The sequence below is a fragment of the Aphelocoma coerulescens genome, chromosome 2 (genome assembly GCF_041296385.1).
Source record: "Aphelocoma coerulescens isolate FSJ_1873_10779 chromosome 2, UR_Acoe_1.0, whole genome shotgun sequence".
Classification (NCBI taxonomy): domain Eukaryota; kingdom Metazoa; phylum Chordata; class Aves; order Passeriformes; family Corvidae; genus Aphelocoma; species Aphelocoma coerulescens.
Window position 1 is genome coordinate 2,509,288 of NC_091015.1, and position 22,284 is coordinate 2,531,571.

The 22,284-nt window shown below is 42.8% G+C and overlaps 1 protein-coding gene across 23 annotated transcripts in view; it reads left to right on the forward strand.

Moving 5' to 3' along the window:
• The window catches only part of OBSCN (obscurin, cytoskeletal calmodulin and titin-interacting RhoGEF), a 154,520-nt gene that overhangs the window by 120,827 nt on the left and 11,409 nt on the right, over window positions 1–22,284 (forward strand). For 22 of the 23 annotated variants that reach the window (XM_069006259.1, XM_069006236.1, XM_069006241.1 and 19 more), the window contains 10 exons: window positions 210–374; window positions 1,459–1,617; window positions 2,688–2,865; window positions 4,218–4,331; window positions 4,754–4,921; window positions 5,771–5,873; window positions 6,458–6,587; window positions 7,647–7,752; window positions 14,035–14,077; window positions 17,654–21,915. In XM_069006259.1, the coding sequence (XP_068862360.1) occupies window positions 210–374; window positions 1,459–1,617; window positions 2,688–2,865; window positions 4,218–4,331; window positions 4,754–4,921; window positions 5,771–5,873; window positions 6,458–6,587; window positions 7,647–7,752; window positions 14,035–14,077; window positions 17,654–19,109 (2,622 nt within the window). In that variant the 3' untranslated portion in view covers window positions 19,110–21,915. Of the gene's footprint in view, window positions 1–209; window positions 375–1,458; window positions 1,618–2,687; window positions 2,866–4,217; window positions 4,332–4,753; window positions 4,922–5,770; window positions 5,874–6,457; window positions 6,588–7,646; window positions 7,753–14,034; window positions 14,078–17,653; window positions 21,916–22,284 lie in introns of those variants that run through there. The other variant, XM_069006237.1, reaches the window with a different exon arrangement.

Genomic DNA, 22,284 nt, shown 5'->3' on the forward strand with positions numbered 1-22,284 from the left:
TGTAAGGAAAAGCTGGACTGGTCAGTCTTTAAGACTGCAGAATAGGTAACAAAGAAAAGACTTTGTTATCTAAGCAGTTTGTGGTGAAAAAATGGGATACAAGTTGCTCAGATGAAAGAGCCAGAGCAGATATTGAGGAACTCCTTGGCACTGAAGGAACTGCTTTTTCTCCCTGATTGACCACTAATATTTTCTTCATTCATCTACAGGAATTAATCCGAAACAAAGCCAGAAACAGCCAAAACTGCACTTTGCTGGAGCAGGCCTATGCCGTTGTGTCTGCCCTCACCCGAAGAGCAGAGAACAACCTCCACGTCTCACTCATTGAGAATTATCCAGGGACCTTGGAAAGCCTTGGGGAACCCATCCGGCAGGTAACTGGAATTTCCCAGTCAGTGCCAGATGTGCCTTCACTGGTTTCTAAGGAGACTTAATTCCTAGAAGAAAATCCTTTGGAAATTATGTCTGAAAGAAATGATTTGCTAATTTCACTTCCTGCTGTCCAGAATTGGGTGGTCTGGCTCCACTAAGGTTTGAAACACTAGAGCATGGATGCTTATGGAGTAATTCACACATAATGCAGTTATTTGCCTTTGTGACCTGCTCATCACACAGGAATAAATTGTTCTGGGCCCCCACGATTTAAAACCATGTTAACTCATCCTCTCTCATTATTGGGTAGCAACATGGGGCAGCTCCTGAAATTACTGGCACCAACAGACACATGTCCTTCCCCAGCTTTATCCCATGAACCAGGTGTGTGTTTTTTTTAGATGACCCAGCTATTAGGACACTTTAGTCTAGGGCTTCCAACACCCTCACTCCGATTCCTGTTTCTTTGTAGATTTACTGTGTCATGCCAGGCAAGTCATTAATTGTGCCTGTTTGTATGCAGTGTTTTCCATGGGAGTCACAGTGTATTGCTCAGTGGAGTTGTAAGGCTAAATTACAGTGACACTGTGGTGGGCATTCATCTCTCCACATTTAGGCATCAAAAAAGTGTCCAATTACACCCCTCGAGTGTCTACTTCTCCCTAGAGATGCCAGGGGAAACCCATGTCACTAATTGAACTGTGTCTGAAGCTACCTGACATGAATGTCCTGCTCTGGTGAAGGTGACCAAATCATCATCTAAAGTGTCTGTATAACACACAAAATACAATTATCCTTTAGTATTTCCAAGACCATTTCTACCTGACAAGGGCTCTCTATTTTTTCTGGCATAAAATAATAACACTTAAATGACGATGTAATGACAACCACTGGCTGCGCCTGTGTCTGAGGAGTCACCTTTAGCATTAGAAACCATCTGCTGTGCTTTAATAAACCAGAGACACATCAGGGGACGATTCAACAGGAAACATTTGTTATCTGGGTACTGAAAAATGGTGGTGAGACATAACTGTGGTAATTATTCCAGATGTATCACTACGTGCTTCTCCTTCTTTTTCCTATCAGGGCCACTTCATTGTGTGGGAAGGAGCTCCAGGAGCTCGAATGGCATGGAAAGGACACAAAAGACACGTTTTCCTCTTCAAAAATTATATTGTGATCTGCAAACCAAAGCGAGACACAAAGACAGACACCTACAGCTACATCTTCAAGAACATCATGAAGGTCTGATCACTTTCTCCTCACATAAAGCATTTCTCTGTCAATTAGAACTTCACTCTTATATCCAGCTTGGACATTCCTCTAATCCTTCTGAGCTACTCCTTTGCTTCAAAAAGTCTTTGAAGCACAAGCAGAATCTACATTTATCCCAAAATATCTTTGTTTAACATGTCAGAAACATGTCAGAAACCATCAGGGTGAACTTTCACCATGAAGCAAGGAGATTGCAAGTACAAGAATTTATTTATCTCTGTTACCTCATTTAATTAACATATTATAAACATATAGCATAAACGTATTATATTGATGTGGATTTTGCTGGCTAAAATATTTTCTTGCATTTGTAAATCTCTGGTTTTGGCAGTCAGTAATATCAGGAGTAAATTAAGAAGACTCTTATTTGCTAAATTCCATCGGGTTCTCTCCACTGGTTATGTCTTTTCCTGATACCAATTCCTGTTTAGAAATGGAAAAATTTAGAGGGTTTGACTAACTCATCTTCAGACATTCAAGGTTAAAACTGCCAGAAATTGAGAAAAGAGTTCTCATAAGGCAGAAGACATTCAACTCCCATAAAAACCAACCAAACAACCAAAAAACCCATGGAGTTCTTGACCAAGTCCAGCCAGGACCTTCTGAAAGTCCTTATCTCTGTCCTTATTCATATTCATAGGCAGATTTTATTTGCCAAGAAAAATAAAATGGAAACATTTCTATGCTTTGTCCAGAGAATGCCTGTTCTCTATTTTTTTCGATGTTGTCCCTAACTGTGCTGTTCCTGGACCCAATGCTATAGGGGCAGTATGTTCCACCCTTGGGGTAACTTTTAATGCTGGACATTATTTTCCTGAAAAATTGATCCCAGCAAAATGTCAGTTTGGTAACCAGAAAGTCAAATACAGCAGGGAAAATAATTCTCAAAGTAGCTCTGATTGCTCTTCAGCCAAAGCCGTGTTGTGCTGCTCGTGCACTCTGAAAAATCTTTGAAGGAAGTGCAAATTACCCCTTTTTGCTGTTGGGAATTCCTAAGAACACAGGATTTGTGGTGACTTTCTTGCCCTTCTGTCACTCAGCTGAACAACATAGACGTGAACGACCTGGTGGAAGGGGATGACCGGGCCTTTGAGATCTGGCACGAGCGGGAGGACCTGGTGCGCAAGTACCTCCTGCAGGCGCGAACCGTCAACATCAAGAACTCCTGGGTGAAGGAGATCCTGGGCATCCAGCAGCGGATCAGCGAGCCCATCTGGAGTAAGTGTAGCACAAGACAGCCCAAACCTCCGGTTTTGTTCCCGGATGGTCTCCTTGATTCAGGAAATTAGAAAAGAGGGAGAGATGCTGTTTACGGTCATTAAATGGGGGAGCAGGTCCAGGGAGGGGATGTTGTCCCTCTGCTCTGTTCCTGTGGGATCCCACCTGCAGTGTCCTGTCCAGCTGTGGGGTCTCCAGTATAAAATGGACATGGAGCTGCTGCAGTGAGTCCAGAAGAGGCCACAAAGATGATCTGAGGGTTGAAACACCTCTCCTGGAGGAAAGGCAGGGAGAGTTGGGGTTGTACCCTGATCCACAATCCTACACACCGCAGTATAAATCCCCTTGTGACTTCGTTGGGTTCCAGACCCTTTATTTGACTCCTGGCTTACATTGCTCTATCTTTGTCCCTGGGTTTGCTTTGGAATTTTGTCTGGTTATTCAGGCTTCATCATCCTCAGTGTCATTTGAGATTCTACCAATTTTCAATCCACAAAATCTATCAGCAGGGATATTAAATCTTTATTTTCCAAACTACAGATGGTGCCCATTAGAGAGTAAATGTATTTGGTGTCTTAAAAGGTCTGAACAGGATTGGATTTAGTCCATATACACTGGAAACAAGTCTGGGTATTCCATTTTTGTGCCTTTAGTGAGGTGTTTTAATGAGGAAGACTTATCAGAATAATTTTGCATGGTTTCATATAGTAGCAATGAATTAAAATAGAAGTCCCTTAACAAAGGAATAGGTTGCCCAAAGTTGTGGCTGCCCCATCCCTGGAAGTGTCCAAGGCCAGGTTGGATGGGGCTTGAAGTAACCTGGGATAATGGAAGGTGTCCCTGCCCATGGCAGGGAGTGGAACAAGATGATCTTTGAGGTCCCTTCCAACACAAACCACTGTAGGATTCTGTGATTCAATGAAAGCATAGATTTCATTGTAAGGACACCAGCAGATTGCTGGTTTGGATATCAGTATCTGGATACTGACATCCCCAGAAGTGCTGCATTTTATTTGAGGAATTATCTTAACGGTGACAGATGTGTAGTGTCTGAATAATGGATGTGCTTATTAAAATCATGGTCTAAAATAATTCCAGATCAGCAACAAATTCCTTTTTTTCATGTGGTCTAACCTTACAGCCAACAACAGACATATGACAGACTGAATTTAGTCTCAGGCAAGCAAGGACAGCCTGTCACCTGTAAAGTCCTGAGCTGCTAAAAATTCCTGTTCAGTTTTCCATTCTGAACCTCACAGATTTGCAAAAGTTATTCTTATCTCACTTAGCAGTAGCCATCCCATGGACAGAGCCTCCTCCTCCAGACTAACACACTTCCTCTGATGTTTCAGTCCCTCCAGACTTTGAGGAAGAACTGGCAGACTGCACAGCTGAGCTGGGAGAGACAGTCAAGCTGGCCTGCAAGGTGACAGGAGCTCCCAAGCCATCCATCAGCTGGTACAAAGGTATGAGCAGCAGGCATGAAATGCACCTTCCAAATTTGTCCCTTGCCCATATTGCTGCGATAACTGGTCAGTGGATAATCCAAGAGATGATTCCCTAGAGATATGCAAGTCTAGAGACCGTGTTTTTGGGCACTTTGGATGAGCTCCTTTGGCAGGAAAAGCAGAATTATGACTGCACAGAATGTACTCTGGGGTAATTTCACTTTTAAATGAGAATTGGTGATGTGCTAGGTCCTTCAACAGTACTTTGCCCTGCATGATGTTTTCTAGAGAGCTGGATGAAGATGAAGAGCTGATTCCTCAACTACCAACATTAGCTGCAATAATACAGCTCTCAGCCCTCTCAAGACAAAAAGCTGGGTGAAATTCCTAAGGAGGAAACTCTTGGTAAACTATTTAAAAATAAATGATTTCTCTTTCAGATGGAAAGCCCGTGGAGGTGGATCCCCATCACATTATAATAGAAGATCCTGATGGTTCCTGCACATTGATCTTGGACAACCTGACAGGGGTTGACACAGGACAGTACATGTGCTTTGCTTCCAGCCCTGCTGGGAATGCCAGCACCTTGGGAAAGATCCTTGTTCAAGGTAAAGTCCTGCAGAGATGCAGAATTTTAAAGGGGTCTGCTATGTAATACCTTAAACTTGAACCAGCCAGAGAGTGACCAGCAGGACCAGGGCAGTGCCCATCCCCTGTGCTGGCACTGCCGAGCCACCTTCAGTCTTGGGGTCAGTTTTGAGACTACCTCAAGACAAACATTGAGGGGCTGGAGTGTGCCCAGGGAAGGGAACGGAGCTGGGGAAGGGTCTGGAGCACCAGGAGCAGCTGAGGGAGCTGGGAAAGGGGCTCAGCCTGGAGCAAAGGAGGCTCAGGGGGGACCTTGTGGCTCTGCACAAGTCCCTGACAGGAGGGGGCAGCCGGGGGGGTCGGGCTCTGCTCCCAGGGAACAGGGACAGGAGGAGAGGGAACGGCCTCAGGCTGGGCCAGGGGAGGTTTAAATCGGAGATTAGGGAAAATTTCTTCATCCAAAGTGTTGTCAACCACCAGAACAAACTTCTTAGGGGGCTGGTGGAGTCACCATCCCCAGAAGTGCTCAAAAAGAATGTAGATGTGGCACTTGGAGATGTGGTTTATTGCTGGCCTTAGCAGTGCTGGGTTAATAGTTGGACTCGATGATCTTAGAGGTCTTTTCCAACCTAAACAATTTATGTTTCTAGGATGTTACAAATATTAAGGCATTCCAGAGGTTCTGTATAACAAATACTGGATAATATTTATTAAAAAAACGATGTAAAGCTGCAGTCAGCTGTTCTAAGGTCAAAAAATTTGGTCTTCAGTAGCCTTTAGACCCAGTGAGAATTATCTGGTCAGGGACACGAACTTCTTATCTGTTCACATTTCCAGCTACCAGCTGCATTTCCCTTTGCTTTTTGCAGTGCCCCCACGGTTTGTGAACAAGGTCAGAAATGCTTATCTTGTTGAGGGTGAAGATGTCCAATTCACCTGCACTGTGGAAGGAGCACCCAGGCCTCAAATCAGGTCAGTCCTACAACTCACATGGCAACAAATCCTGGCTTCTTATTTTGCATGATCAGAAAAGTCCTTTTGAATTTACAACCCTTTCTTTACTGTGTCTTCTATCTCAACCTCCTCCCAGTGCTGGCTCTTCATGATCCAGACATTGGTGAGATCCTCAGCAATTAATTCCAGCTGGAATTTGAAAAGAAATACCTACAGAGAGACTTTGAGTATGACTGGGTCAGATTTAAAGCCCTGACAACATTTGATCATGTCTTTATCCTCCCTGCCTTAAAACTGACTTGATTTTATCAGCAACCAGTTTGGGGTATTCAGACAAAAAGCTCAGGAAAAGCTCAGGAAATCTTGTCATAATTTAAAGCCCTTTTCCTGCACTGACTGAGGAGATTTCTTGGGAAGACTCTCACAAACGTGTGCAGTTTAATATCCAGGTGTGATCTACCTGCCTGCAGACCTCCCTTCCAGGGTCCAAATGTTTGTCTGAGGAGTAATTCTTGAGTTTTTTGATGGATAGATCAGTGAGATGGGCATCTCTTGATGCTGCATAATTTTTCCTGGCTTATACTCCATGTTTTCCCACTCAGATGGTACAAAGATGGGGTGCTGCTGAAGGACACCAGTAAATACCAGACTTTCAGTGAACCACGCAGTGGCATCGTAGTCCTGGTGGTCAAGAACCCTTCCAATGAAGACATGGGGCACTATGAATGTGAGGTAAGTTCAGAGAGATTTAAATATCTGCCATCGAAAATGATAGAGGCAGGAGAATTCATTTTACTGGGAGAGACCCATGGCTGAGTAATTGCTGATAAAAATATCATAGAAAGTCAGGCTTAACTAGATCTGGGTTGCAAATGTCCAAAAACTTCATAATATTCTGATCTGACAGTTTGGTGGTATAAATAAGAATTCATGGAGCTTGTTCTGAAGCTTGAACTCAGGTCCAGATCTCTACAGGAAACTGTTAAAAAATTTTGGACCATTCTGATGTGACATTTTGTTTTTGGACTGTCTTTAAATTATGACTAAGAAACCCTCCAGAGCCAGAAGAAGGAAATTAAGTCTAAATAGAAGGCTAAACCACTGAAATTCCTGTTTTGTTTAGCAAGCATACGTGGAAATATCTAATGAATTGTTAAAAATGTAAAATATTTTCTGAAAATTAGTCATAGTCTATGCATTCATTGTAAAAGTAGTAAGTTCTGAGGGCCTGACAATAAAAGCATTTGGTCTTGGTTTAGGAAATTAGCGTGAGTCAGCTGCTCCATGGTAAATGGTTCAGCTCACAGAAATATTTAGGATGCTTGATATACTTTAAAGAATTCTCCTGGAATTTTAGCAAAGTCAGACTACCTTGCATTTGCCATTGACTAAAATCCTAAGGTCCAGTATTCCCTTGGTTGAGTAAAACTCAGTAATTATTGAGCAATAAAAAAACCCCCTCTTTAATGACCATTAAGGGCACATAGCAGGACTCTGTGCCTGTTGGCAGAGACAGAGCTACCTCAGGCCCAAGCCACAGGCTGCAGAGCAAACACCAAACAATTGAATAAATAAGTTTGCTGATGTGCTGTAACTTGTCTGTGCGAGTAATTTTTGGTAAAACACCATGAACACCATTGAGCAGCAAAGTGTCCCTTCAAACCCCAGCCTGGTACTGGGGTCACACCTTCACCCATTTCTGCTGGCATTGAATTTCCAAGGTAGCACAGGCAGGTTTTCAGCGTGACAAAACATCCTGTGTTTCATTTGGCACTGCACGATTCTCTTCAGCTGATGAACAGGTTAGGGTCTGCCAAAAGTGGAGCAGAGCTTTACCACCACAGCGCCGCAGCCCTGACCCAGGAGAGGAGAGGAGACCAAGCCATCAGCATCGAAGGTACGACCCCTGCCCAGCTCCGTACGTACGCCAGCGAACTGCCCTAAAAACCCCTCTCTGAGGATCCAATATCTTTGCCATCTTATCCATGTTGGTTGTTGGTGTCCATGTATCTGTACGTCTCTGGAGATGTGCATGGGCAGAGGGCAGCTCAGCTCTGTGCCCATCACCATCTGTTGATTTCCAAGCCTGGCAAATCAACTTCATATAATGCTCATAAAGGCATTATATGAAAAAGGAGGAGCAAATGAAGGGTTTGTCACACCACCACTAGAGTATAAAAAAAAGAATATATATTATTTATGTTGTTGGAATACTTGAAAATGTGTGTCAGCCTGGCAGAAGTGTTACAGGGGCCACTTGAGTAATGCTGGATGCACATTGTGATGGCTCCTGAAATACCACCGAAGGACATTGGGAATGCCTGGGAAAGCAGAGCTGACAGCAGTGTATCTTGAGCAATGTTTAGTTCATCCATTATTTAGGACTGTACAGGGAGAGTCACAAAGTCTGTTCCTTTTTTTTCTGCCAGTTTCAGCTGGATTGGTAGGGCGATAAGAATTGATTTTACACCCATCCAAAACCTCATCTCTTTCTTAGCAACTTCAGGCATTACTGCCTAAAGTTCCCTGCATATCCAAGGACTTCCACACGCCATGTGTTAGACAGTGCTTGCTGTAAACCCATCACAGCCCAGTTTAAATCCATGGCTACATCTACCTAGGGAACATTTCCTGGCTTAGGGAATTGGTTCTTTGTACCTCCTATAAGTGTCCTTGTCTGGCTGAGCATGGCCCAGCCAGTCCTGTCTCTCTCGAACAGCTCCCAGTGGCAGCTCAGGAGATGATACAGCCAAAGGACCACCTTTAATAGGTAATGGACAGATTTGGAGGGCAAGAGAGGGGACTGGGATAGGCACAGGCCTTTCCATGCCAGCAACCCTTGGTTTCATAGGCCTCTCCCAGATGTTGTTGGTGGAGACACTGTCAACAAAAGACAGAATTTTGCCAACAGCTGTAGGACCTTCTTTCCTCATCTTCGGATGAGTTTCCACACTGTCTTGTGATAATAACAGGAGTTCAAGTGCATGTTTGAAAGGGTGTAATTGGCATTATCAGCATCCACTAAGATGAAACAGTTCTTCTGACTCGTGAAGCTGCTGGGCAGAAAATGCTGGAGTCTGGAAAAATATTCAGGGATAAATGATCCTCTACTCGTAATTTTTCATCAATTTCTAGAGTCCTCTGCTGTTGGCCCTGTCTGAAACAAGGCCCTGGTCTGGCTGGACCTTTGGACCAGCCCTCTGTAGACACAAATATTGTGACATCACGTTAAGAGGATTCAGCCACAATAAGCTATTAAGATTAGCATCCTGATCTATGGACTTTCTCAACATCATTTTAAACATGTTTTTCTTTCCCAGAGTCCCATCAAAAAGCATTGCAGGGAGGATGCTGTAAGTGTAGAAACACTATAATTTTTTCAGCGAAATAAACCTTCGAGTACTTGAATTCTTTGTCTTTTCTATGCCCCGGAGAGAGAAAAGTAAGTTGTGTGCAGGATGTAGAGGAACACAAATAAATCCCTGTCAGGGTGGTGTATCTTGATGAAGTTCCCTTCAGGCAGATGTTCTAGCAAACAAAGATTGTTAAAAGTGTTAGGAGCATTTTCAGCTCTGGGGATTGCAAACGTGTGTGTTCAGCCCCAAGTTTCTCATCTGCTGTTATCATAAACAACAACAACAAAAGAAATTGTGAGCTTGGTTAAAGAAATATAATTGGAGTTTGCCTGGAAGCTTCAGAAATATCATGAAATAGCTTTGTTCTGTGATGTGCAATTGCTTGGACCTAGTAATAGGGAAGAAAATAGATCCCTGAGTCATCTCCAGAGAGAAACAGAGGGAGAGCTGCTTCAGGCCAGTGGAGAAAATAGGCTCATCCATGGAGCAAGAGGATTGCTGTGAGCAGAATCGCACCAGGGATGAATTTGGCATAATGCACTTGACCGAGGAGAGAATTCATTGTTTTCTTGAGAACCAATAACCAGCCTTGATCTGCCTGGGGAAAAATCAGGTTCATCTGGCAAAGAACTGGAGGAAAGGTGGATCTCATGAAGGCTATCCCTTTCCATCCTCACAATCCTTCCTGTTTGTGAAAATGGGATTACTTGTAACTTCACCAAGAGGACAACATTGCTGCTCTCACAACAGGAAATAGATACCGTGTCTGCTTCCTGGCTCACCCTGGGTCTGAGTTTTACCTGATTTATCTCTGTTTCTGTAAAATGACCATTGTCTGAGTCTCATGAGGCAGCCTAGGGGCAATTATTTTAGTTTTTATCCTCCTGCCTTTCTGTACTGTTTATTCTGCTGAACCAAACCTGCGGTTTGGGATACCATTAGTCCAGTGGTTTATGAGCCCTGACCTGCAGCTGGTGATGGTCCACAGTCCAAGACCATGGGTATCAAAACCAAAATTCTTGTCATTGGGTTTAAATTCACACTGTGGGAGTTTGCAGATCCCTTGGATGGACCAAATCCAAAAAGGATGGAAACCACTGGACTAAGGGATCCCGTGTGAGCTGAGATCTGCCTTCAGCCACACCTGGTCACTGCATTGAAGTCAATGGAGAGTTGCTTTAAAAAAATCCTCTTTCTGTGGATATTGGAAGAATTTGAGACACTTTTAAATAAGTGTAACTGAAAGAAGATCCTTCTCTTTGACTTCCAGTTGACTGTGTCTGCTTTGCACCCTGCTGCTTAACCTGCACACGGCACACCTGGGCTGATGTGCTCTGGCATGTTCTGGTGTGATTCATCCATCCAGGCTCACTAACTTGATTATTTGTTAAGAAAAGCAAAGCCCAGTGCCTTTGAGAGGTGCTGCATTTCCATACGGGTGGGCAGGTCAGGACCTAGAACGACACAGTCAATACAAGGGGAGGAGTCAGGTACAGGAGAGGAGATGAAGCCTTAAATAAAAATTCCCAAAGCAGCTACACCAGGCAACAATAATTCCTTCCCAAATTTGCCTTAGATTTCCTGCAGAGCCTTGGGCAGGTTCTTCAGTTGCCTTGTAGCAGCCACCTTGTTAAAAACCAGCAAAATGTGTTGAAGCTCTTAGCTGGAAGATTGCTTTAAAACCCAGAGGAGCATTGGATCTCTCAGTGTTACTGAAGAAATAGGGCACAGGAGTTTGTCCCCTGACCGTCTGGATGTTCCCTGATTAGGGTGATGATTAGGGCATTTACCTCATTATTTTTATTTGGCTGTCACCATGGTTTAGTCTCATTTTTTGGCCTGGCCACAGGGTTTTCAGTGCAAATTCAGGAGAGCCCCATCTGCCTTTACAGCTGTCAGTCACTGCAGGAGTGAGGCCTTTTGGATTATTTGGGGGTTTTGTTGGTTTGAGGTTTTTTTTTTGAGAGAGATCCCAAAATGCTTCATTCATATAATTTAAAAAATTGTTATATCTATGAATTAAGCCACCAACCCTGGAGGGACTTCAAAGATCTGTGGATGTGGCACTTAGGGACAGCATTTAGTGGTGAATGTGGAAGTGCTGCCTTAGCAGTTGGACTCAATGATCTTAAGGGTCTTTTCCAGCCTCAGTGATTGTATGAATTGCTCGTTTTAGGATTAGTTTTAGCAGTTCTTGCCAGGTTTTGCAGTCTCCAAAGTGTAGCAGAAGGAGGTGAAAATAGAGCAGTGCTCCCGTGGCTCATGTCAGCAGGAAAAATAGGTTTGAGCTTCTGTGAGTGGAGAAAAGAGACTTAAAAATTGTAATAAAGGCCATAAATTACCTTCCATCCACTCAGAGCAAGGAGAACTCACTGATCCTCGATGTTCCATCACTTGTAAGGCAATGTTTTAATCCATTAACCAAAGAGATGTCTGGTCCTATAAAAGCACTGGCTGTCCCTAATGCTTACAGCTTTTAACCTGCTTATCAGGGGCTCCTGCTTTGCAAAGCTGTTTGCCTAAAATGCTCTTGAAAAGTTGAAATGATCAATCCAGCGCTAAAAACGGATGCAGAATATTTTCCTCTCGGGGGAAAAACAACAGGAAAAAAAAAAAAAACAAAACAAAACTATGACAAAAGAAAGAAACCCAAATTCTCTCATCCTACTTTCATGTGGTTCTATCCTTCAATATAGGATTGCTCAAATCCTCCCTCACACCTCAGACAGCACATTTACAATTTATTATGTGCCATTTTCAGCTTTCTCATCCCAGGCCTGCTGACCTTTTGAATATTGAATCTCTTTGACATCCACTACGAATAGAAATATCACAGTTGGTGTCCTTTGGGAGGACTGCAAGAACAGACATTAATAGAGCAACCACTGAAGAGACTTTTTCTTACAGACATTGTGAGATTTCATTGAATTTGTTCAATTTTTTAGTTTATATTACTTAATTCTTGTCTAAAGACAGTTGCTGCTAAAATAACTGTATAAAACACCTATTTTCAGGTGTATAATCCAATTAAGTAATAGCTGTTTCCATCAGAACATCAGTACTTTTACTCAGATATTCACTGCATATGGATTAATCTCATTATATTATTTAATGAGATTTTCCAAAAGTTATTTGAAAATTGCAGAATAGTGATTTAAAAATTCAGTGAAAATCTCTAACCTGAGTGTAATAAATTGTTTGAGCACTCAGTTCATCCGCCATCACTGTATAATTATCATTCCACCATTTAAAACAAGGTTTGAGTTATTAAAAAAAAAATAATTAATTAAGGGCAGGTAAATTGTTTTATTGTAATTGTGTCCAGGGATAAATATCTGAAAATAATTTTGCTCTTTACTTACCCTGTTAGTGCAAATTCAAGTTTCCAAACAAATTCTGTTTACACTCACCCAGTTCTGCAGTAACTCCTTTGAGTCTCTGGGAAATGATTCCAGATTTTTACAGGCATAAACAAGAGAAGGCTCTGCAAGTAAACCCATGAGCTCTAGGTCAGATATTAACATCAATATTTGCACAAAATTCTTTTTCATTATGGTCAAATTTGTGTTTTTACCTGAGGCAGGGAAGAGCCCTTGGAAGTGAAGTGGAAGGAAAATTAGGTTAAAGTATTCCATTTAATACTGTAAATGTATTTTTAATTTTCAGTCAATGCAGGTTTGGGGGCACCAATTGAAAACATCAGCACTAATCATCAGTTATTTAACAAATAATACAGACACTCCAAATTCCCTGGGCAAGAACTGTTTGTGATTTTATAGATCTTTTTAAGTAGCAGTTCACTTAAATTGCATCAAGTGAAAATTACCAGAGCTTATTTATTATAGGCTGGCTGGAGAACTGAAAACCAATTGCTGGAGATTAAATTATGGGGTTTTTTTAGATCTTTTGTGAGTTTATTCAATGAAAAGTGGGGCTTGCTGTTGGGTTTTTTTCTAGATCTCAAATAGGTTCAGCAGTTCAGGGTGTGCTCAAAGCAGTGTGGTTCAAACAGTGCCTTAATTTTATTCCAGTGGATAGGGTGGGAAACCTGCTGAAAATCTCAGTTAGTTCTTCAAATGGTATCTTTCTACTTTTTAAAAATGTCAGTTTTAGGAAATACTTGCAACACCATGAAATCATTACTTTTGATCTTGATAGGCATCACCAGCTTCCAGCTGGTTATGGGAGAAGGGTCAGGAAAAATTGCAAATTAGAGCAAAAAAAAGAGATGGAGCAGACACAGGGCTCTCCTGGGCTTCCTAGGATTTGGGGGCTTTTTTGATGCTGATTTTCTGTACTGATGATAATGATTTTAGTTAATGATTTTCATTGTTATCAGTTTGGATTTTGCATCCAGTCCACAAAAACTTGGCCACAATCCAGTGTTTGGGGAGATTCTTTTTTTCTAGGAAGTGAAATCACAGTTTCAAGAATTTCACCTCTCCAGGATTTTCCAGATCAAGGCACTTTCAGGTTTCTGACACCATCACTACCTTATTATAGGATAAAAAAAATTAAATAAGGACTTTGTTTTCTAGCTTTTACCTACCAAACAAAAATGGTAGAATAAACAGCTTTTGCCAAATTGTTCTCCACAAAATATTTAATTTCAAATCTAAACGTTCAGAGAGGATTCTGAATTCTCATTCCTGGTCAGAAACACTAAAGATGATGCTGGAAATAACCACAGAAAGCATGGATGGGATGGTACAGTTGGTTATTTTTCACTCCAGTTTATGTTGATGATCTGAGCAAAGATAATTTAATCATTTCAGCTTTTGCCTTTCTTTAACCCCATGCTGTTCATACTGTTCTCTTTGTAGTCACTGAACAAGAGACTAAAGTGCCCAAGAAAACCATCATCATGTAAGTGCTGATTTTTTTTTTTTTTGGGGTAACATTTGTGGTTCTTTGCCTTGCTGCCTCTGCATGATCCAGTAACAAGCTTGTGTTCATTGGCCATGCAAGTGTGTTCATTCCCAGCCCACCAGATCCCATGGAATTCTGTGCCACGTGAAGTGTTCACCTCAAAAAAAAGTCCTTCTGTTCTTTTCCAAAAATAGCAGCAGTGGTGTTAGGCACAGCCTGGGAAGTTATTTTATGATATTACACATGGAAAAATATTCCCCTGAGCACTGACAGAGTTGCACAAGAGCTTGGGAAGGTGGAGTCTGACTCTCAGTGTTGAATGAAACCAGCTTTGAAAGCTGTCTGCCTGAAAATATCTACAAATTTAACAAATATCTCAGAGCCTACAGTGATTTCTTCTGGCTTTCTGTTTTTAATTATTCAGGAAAGCCTTGTATGATGAAGCAGAAGAAGATGAGTATTTTTATCCCCTTCTGTCTCTATATTTCTAATATAAATATTTGTCCTGATAACTTAGTCTTTTTGGATATTTTGAGCCTGGTTTATACTGGATGCCTATAAAACTACAAAGATAATTGCTGCAAAAAGCAGTATTTTCTCAGCCATATGTAGCCTAGAAGATTAGTAGCCATTAAAATCTTAATTTATCTTCTTAAGTACCATAAAGAAATACATAATGAAATTGTTTCACATGCTGGAAGGGGGACACTGGCCTGTGACAGGATTTCAGAGCACCTCCAAGCCACTCAAACCACATCCTGAGGGCAGTAAGCAGTTATACAATGGATGTTTTGGGGGAATGCCTTCCCTCAACAGCTGTACTATTGCTAAAGTCTGTCCTTGATTTGGGACAGGAGGCTTAAGTTGAGGTATTTTATTTTTGTTAGACATAAAATTGCAACTAAAGGACTTTTAAGAGTTGCTCACCTTTTATCCCTTTTATTACTTTCTGTGAGGATTATTCCTTTAGATCCATGCACTTGGCCCATTTGGAGGCAGTGGTTTATAAATTGTCCCCCCCTCCCAGAAGTTTCTACCTGGATGAGGCAGAGAGCAGACAGGAGAGGCAGGAAGGGGCTCTGCCTTTGCCCCTCTCTCTTGCACATCAGCTCAGGGAAATGTCCAGTCATTAGACCCTTTTCATCCTGCAAAGACCAGAAAAGTAAAGTGTTTTTGCCTCTACTGCCTCAAGGACCGGGATTCAGAATGGGGCAACTGAACAGAGAAATATTTTTTTATATCACATTCAGAAATATCCTGAGAATGTCATGAGCAGGAGGAAATCTCAGTCAGACCACATCTAAAACTTGGTAAATCTCATTTATCTGCATCTCTGTGCCTGGATCTGGAACGGCAGCATTAATATTGGTGGATTAGGTAATAGAAATTAATACAAAATACCATCAGTTAAGCTGATTTCTAAATTTCTGAGATCTAAATTCCATAGGATGTTTCTCTGGACAGCTCCAGAAGGAATTCCTAAATCACGGGCTGCAGCCCCAAAGGACTTTGGTAAATTTAGGAGTGGGATCTCAGACAGAAATTCCCCTCCTTTTGTGGTCATGAACTTTAAATTAGAGTGGACCTCAACTGGAGTTGGGATAGTGATGGATGAAAGTTCAGGAATAATTCTGTAAGGGCAGATTCCAGCTCTTCTTAATCTGTTGCAAGCTGAGGAACAGAAGAAGCTTTAAAACTAGTGGCAGAAAATAATTGACAATTGAGAGATGGGATTGAACAATGTCCATATATGCAAATCCCAGACCCCAAAACCACCATTTTAACTTTACAACATAGAGCAAAGTCTACTGCAAGCACCCATTCTCATCCAGAATAATTTAGTTTTGTGTAATCCAGAAAGGCACCATGGCTAGTAGGAAGGCTCTGCACAGACCCTAAAGGTCTATGGAAAAACTGCAGAAAACTTAGGGAAAAGAGTAAAACAGTGGAAATGAGCAGTAGAAGAGAGGGTGCTCTGGAAGGAAATAAATCTCCCTGTAGCTGATCCAGTCCTGGACTCACCATGTCCTCAAAGGGAGAGATTGATGGTGGAAACAAATCCGATCTCCAGAGGAGAAAGAAGTACAAGTTTTCAAAAATAGGAGCAGGAGATGAGAAAGGCTGCAATAAACCCAAGAGGATTGGTCTTCCACGATGGCTATAAATGGGCTCTCCATTCTCAAGGGCTCTTTCCACCCTTCCCTGTCTCTCAGTGCAAAAGCCAGAGCAGAGATGGCTGGAGAGCAGAGGGGGTGACCTTCAGCCCCACGTGGCTGTGACTGGAGAACAGTGAGGAGGAAGAGAGGAATTAAAAATCTGCTGTCTCCATTCATAGTCTCAGTTCTGGCCACTGTTTGACCCTTCAGTTAATTCTTTGCTTTTAACCCCGTTCCTTGGGGGTAGGGACAGAATCTCAACACAGAAACAAAATGAGCTTTTCCACTGGAGCAGATGTGGAGTATTGGCTTCCCTGTGCTTCCCAAGAAAACACTGTATTTACCTGGAAGTTTTTCCATGTTAGAAACACCACGGAGAAACCTGCAGGAGAAACTGCATGCTAAATATATAAATTAAGAGCACTGAAGCCTGGGGTTAGGCCCTGGGTTAGAAGGGACCTATAAAGATAATCTAGTCCAACCCCTTGCTGTGAGGAGGGACAGTTTCACCTAGATCAGGCCACTCAGAGCCCTGTCCAGCCTGACCTTGAATGTTTCCAGGGATGAGGCATCTACCACCAGCCCAACTTCAGTCAAAAATATAATGTAAAGCCAGCAGAAATAGGCTGAGAAATCATAATTATGCATACAAATTTGGCTTGGTATTCCTGTGTCTATTTGAGATGGTAGGATCAGGCTGTGTCTGCACTAATGGTATTATGAAGAGTAAAAATAAATACATTTTGGCACAGATGACTTGTGCGGGAAATGTTCTAACTTTCTCTTCCTGGTGGTCTCCACATGTTAAGGGTTAACCCCTTTCCGTGTTCTGCATGTGGAAATGCAGATCTCTGGTCTCAAAATAGTCTGTAATAAACAAGATAGAGATATGTTACAGTAATTAATATTATTAGGAAGCTGACGACCCTACCGTAATAAAGGGCATTTAATCATTGAGGTGGATGGAATTAGGATTTTGGCCAAGGATACTCAGGAAAAGGATAAAGTCTTTGAGTGTTTAAAATTTTGGGGGGTCCAAAGTAGCACAATGGGAGGTCAACACAAGCACATGAAATACAGCAGCACCCAGCAGAGCATTTCTCAGCTGGAGCACTTCTCATGCTCGTTGTGTGTTCACACTCAAGGACGTTAATGGAGCTGGAGTTTTCCCTGGGGACAAGGGCACTGGGGTTTTCCCTGGATCAGGAAGTGGAAATGGGCATGTGGGTGTGTGCGTTGTGTGTGTCCCTCCCAAAATGACCGCTTCCCCAAAAGCCGGAATGCTTCCCCAAAAGCTGGAATGCTTCCCCAAACTAACCCCACTGTGGCGCCTTGGCCGACCATGGCATGTGCTGGTGGAGTGTGGCTCCCTGAAAAGTCTCGTCTTCCCGCCAACTCCACCCCTTTCTGCCATCAGAGAGGAGACCATAACCACGGTGGTGAAGAGCCCAAGACAAAGGGGAAGGGTTTCTCCTGCACGTTCTCCTTCAGGTCATTCTCCTTCCCGCTCCCCATGGGCGGAGCCGACTCCGGAGCCGGTTTATGTCTCCAAGATCAGGCAGCCTGTCCACAGACACGAGCAGGAGGCAGCACCAAAGTCTGCTGCTGTTCCCAGGCTTTATGTCACAGAACACGAGGACATGCAAGGGGCAGCGGCAAGAGACGTCGTCGTGGAGAGCACAGGGGAAGAGAAAAAGCCCAAATGGGTCGAAGTGGAAGAAATAATTGAATTCAAGGTGAAAAAATCACCAAAGCCCACAAGGAAAAGAGGCTCTTCCCCAGCAAAGCAAGAAAAAGATGACTCAGGGGTGTTAACATTCACTTTTCCCAGCTCAAGGCCGAAGCGCTCCCCAGAAGATGATCCAAACACAAACAACTCCAACAATAAATTGGTGGAACAGTCAAAATCTCTGCCAAATGAGGGTCTCTCTGAAGGTGACATCCAGCCTCTGGTGTACACAACCGAGCAGGAAGGACCTCAAGTCAGCAGCGAAGAGAGAAACTCCCCATGTGGCTCTGAGCAACTAGGAAGTGATTCATTTATGGATTATGGAACTGAAGGAAAGAGCTGCCCACAGGAATCAAGTGCTGACTGTGGCTCAGATGCTGCCTCCCCTCTGCTTGCCTGTGGAGGTGAGCCTTTGGTCTTCAGTTTTGGGACAGCTGCCGCAGACCAACACGAAATTCTGTTCTCCCTGGCAAGTCCAGAGGATAAGGAAGAAGTCGATGAAGTGGATGTGTCTTGGCCTGTTGGAGAGGAGGTACCCGAAGTAATACAGGACATCCTTCCCGAAGAGGACAACGTCATAGTGGATGAGCCAGAGGAGCTACACGCAGATGACATCAGCACCCGGGACCGCAAGATTTTAACCCACAACGGCAAACTCTTAACTCTGGAGGACCTGGAGGATTATGTCCCTCAAGAAGGCGAGACCTACAGGTGTGAGGATCAGAAGCACACGGCAGAGAAGCCCTGCGAGATCTCCGTGCTGCAGACGGAGATCAACGAGCCGACCATCGGGAAGCCGGTGCTGCTGAACCTGGTGAGGCCCGTGGTGCCCGAGCCCAGGCAGAGGTTCTTCAGCCAGTACGAGGAGCACGTTCCTGGGGGTGTGTTCGTGTCAGCCTCTCGGGTGGCCGGCGTGCAGTCCGTGGGCCCCTCCAACATCTCCTTCCGTGTGAGCGATTCCCGCGCGGCTCCTCCCGGCCCCTCCTTCACGGTGAAACCCTCGTTCTGCACCGAGGTCCAGCGCTCAGCAGACAACGGGCAGTCCAGCTTTAAAACAGAAGTTTCCACGAGAACCCTCAGCTACGGGACTGTTGGCGAGCCTGTCACCTTGCACATCAGCACAGAAGACCTCTCCCAGAGCTGAGCGGATGCAAGCATAATTTTTAACACCAAAGAAAGCAGCTTTTTAAAAAAACATAAATAATCAAAATTGTTGTAGGCGAGGGGAATTGGTGGCAAAGGTTATGAGGTAACGAGTACAAGGGAACACCTTAAAGGGAAGTGTATTTAAATATGATATGTCCAGCTTTTCCAGTCTTAAAGGGAACAGTCTGACAGAACAGTTTGTAACTTTAAAGGCTTTGATCTAGGTGAACATGTATCATTCCATAGTGGAGCAGTGATGGGAGGTTTAGGAAAAGCCTGGTTCTTCTACCTATGACAGAAATATAGATGCAAAAGTGCTTTTTTTGTCCATGAACTTAAAAATTGTTTCATGTGCCAGTTTACGGTGTGGCAAGGAGGTGAAAGTATCTAAGCTTTTCAGCATCCTTCAGCAGCCCAGGACAGGAGGTGTCTCCTGTCACCGTGTGGGCCCAAAGGTCATGAAGCTTCACTCTGCTTTGACCTTGCTCTACACTTGTGACACCAATTAGCTCTACCAAAATTTCTTCATAAACCTTTCAACATGCACAGTCTGGTTGCATTATTTTAACCTTCTGCCTTATAATGAGATAAATAGGAAGTATTACAAATACCAGGGATTCAAAGGGCTGCTCAGGCCTTTTGGTTGAAATCCCAGATTGACTCTAGTCAGTGGTGAAAGTCCCACTATCATGAGGAAGCAAGAGTTTTGTTGTTCTCTTCTGCTTTACATGAAAAAGACTACCTTTTCTAAATGACTGATATTTTCAAATCCACTTCCTAGTTGTCTGATAATGTAGCTTTCATTATTCTGCATTCTAGTGTGGTGGATTTATAAAACATCTCTTTTAAAATATAATTTACTTAAGGTGCACTGAAAGATTAAAGTGCTGCACAAAATGCTTTCTGCATCTGCAATCAAACATTAACACGTACAAAGAACTACAAATGTGGTCCTTGTCACTAAATATGACTGGATGAGTATTTGTTCTCCTGAACATGCCAGTGGTGAAACATTCCTGCTAACAGATTGATCCATGATGTCCCTGATATGTGATAAGAGGAATTTACCACTGAGCGACGGCAAAGTACCAGGAGCACAAAGACAATTTAAAAAAAATAAAGACAAAAGAGAGCTTTACCATAAACATTCAGTTGAAACACAGATCTGTTCCAAATGTATTGGGCTGCCAGTTGCAATTGCATTGTATTACTGTAAGCAGGAAGGTCGAGATGCCTCGGAGAGGGACTGGCTGTGGGGTTCCTCTGGAGCTCTGCAGCGGGAATGCTGCATGAGGGGGAGGCTGAGGTGCACTGAGCACAGCCCACTTCTGTTGGCTTCACCAAAAACGGATGTTGCCCAGACCTTCAACAAGCTGCTCTGAAAAGAGATGAGCTCCCAGGCCCATATCCTGGAGTTGGAGTCAGATGGAGTTTGTCACTGGTCTCAGCAGGACCCAGCACTGGCCCTCTCTGGTAACAGAGATGTGGGGTGAAAAGTCCCCACACCCTGTCCCAGCTGAGCTCTGTAACAATGTTCAGTAGAAACTGCTTTCATTTATGGTTTAGGGAAACCAGAAATGCTCAGGCACAGCTGAATTTCTAAGCAGCATGAAGAGAGAGGGTGGAGTGATTTCCTGCCTTGGGAATGAATGGATGATGTTGGCTCCGTGTTTCCCAGCCAGGTGATATAGAGGAGCTTGTTCTGGAGGCTTGGGACAATATTCCTGCCAACAGGGACTGAATTCACAAAAGGTGCTTGTAGAAAAGTCATTTTTTCCTTCTGCAGCTGCACCTTGTGCTGACTAAAATGAACATATTGATTTCACAGCCTTTCACTTTCAACATCCACTCAGGATGTCGTGTGCACTACCTTCATGATATAGGATGCTTTTCCAGTGGTGAAGGAAATCAAGCTTCCTTTATGGTACTATCCCGTTTTTTATAACATCTCCTTGGTTTATACTGTTTGTTTTATAATGAAGCAATATGATGGATATATATATTAGTGCTTTTTTCATATATTGCACTGTACATTGGAAAGTAACAGACACACAACGGGGAAATGCTTTCAAAGCCAAAAATATTTATTTTGAGCCTGACTCTGATCTCAGTTATTCCAGTATCAGTCTAGAATAATTCCACAGAAGGAAGTGGATTTGATTCAGATTTATGAAGATACTGCTGAGAAAAGAATTTGCCCTGTGATAGTCTTCAAAAAATGTAATATTCAAACAAAAGTTAATGAGGATGTGTGAAGGAATGTGGAGGTTTACTCCTGTTGTGGTTGGCACTCAGGTTTTTCTAAAGAAGCTCTAAGGCTGCACTTCAGAGGGTCATAGAATAAATAATTATACTTTGATTCATTAGCTCAAAGCAATTAACATCTGTTTACATTTTCTTTTGAAATTTAAGCAAAAGAGAATCAATTGAAGGGAATTCTTAAAATCCTATGCAGGGCTCTGTTCAAAAAGTGAAAGGTTTATGAGAAGTTCAATACATATATTTTCAAAATGTTTTCCTAGAGGTTAAAAATTATGCTTGTAAGTGATTAAACTGTGTAGATAACTAATGAGATGTGTGGGGATTTATTTCCTGTAGATGAAAAAATACAGCTGTATGAAAGATTTTAATACAATGAATGTTTTACTGAAATTCCTGGAGGTAAATGGGTATTAATAAAGTGGAAACTTCTGTTTGCTTGAAATACAAAAAGGAAAAAACCACACAAAAAAAAGTCAAGTGCAAGATGCGCTGTTAGATGCTGAGTTTATATCAATAAATGTCTTGCATCAGCTGTCACTGAACTCGTTGGATTTCCGTGTCCTTTGTTACAGCACTTGATATTCCATCAGCTCATCCTCTTCTCCCGCTGACTTCAGCAGGAGATGGGTTGCAATCCAAGAATATTAATGCAGTTGGGCTCTGGCTCCTTTTTATGGGCAGGTTCAGGAGTGTTGAAGTGAAAAAACCCAGTTTTAGGGATACTTCCGACTCAGGAATCTTAAACAATTCACATCCTCTTGGGTTCTTCTCTGAGTCCGAACTGGAGCTTCAAAATAAGTGTCAATCTTGAGTTCCCAGGGATGAAGTGAAGGAGATGTGGGGTGGAAAGGTTCAAGGTTGAGATTTTAGAGCTAGGAAAGAGGTTGGTTGTCCATTACAGGCTGTCACTA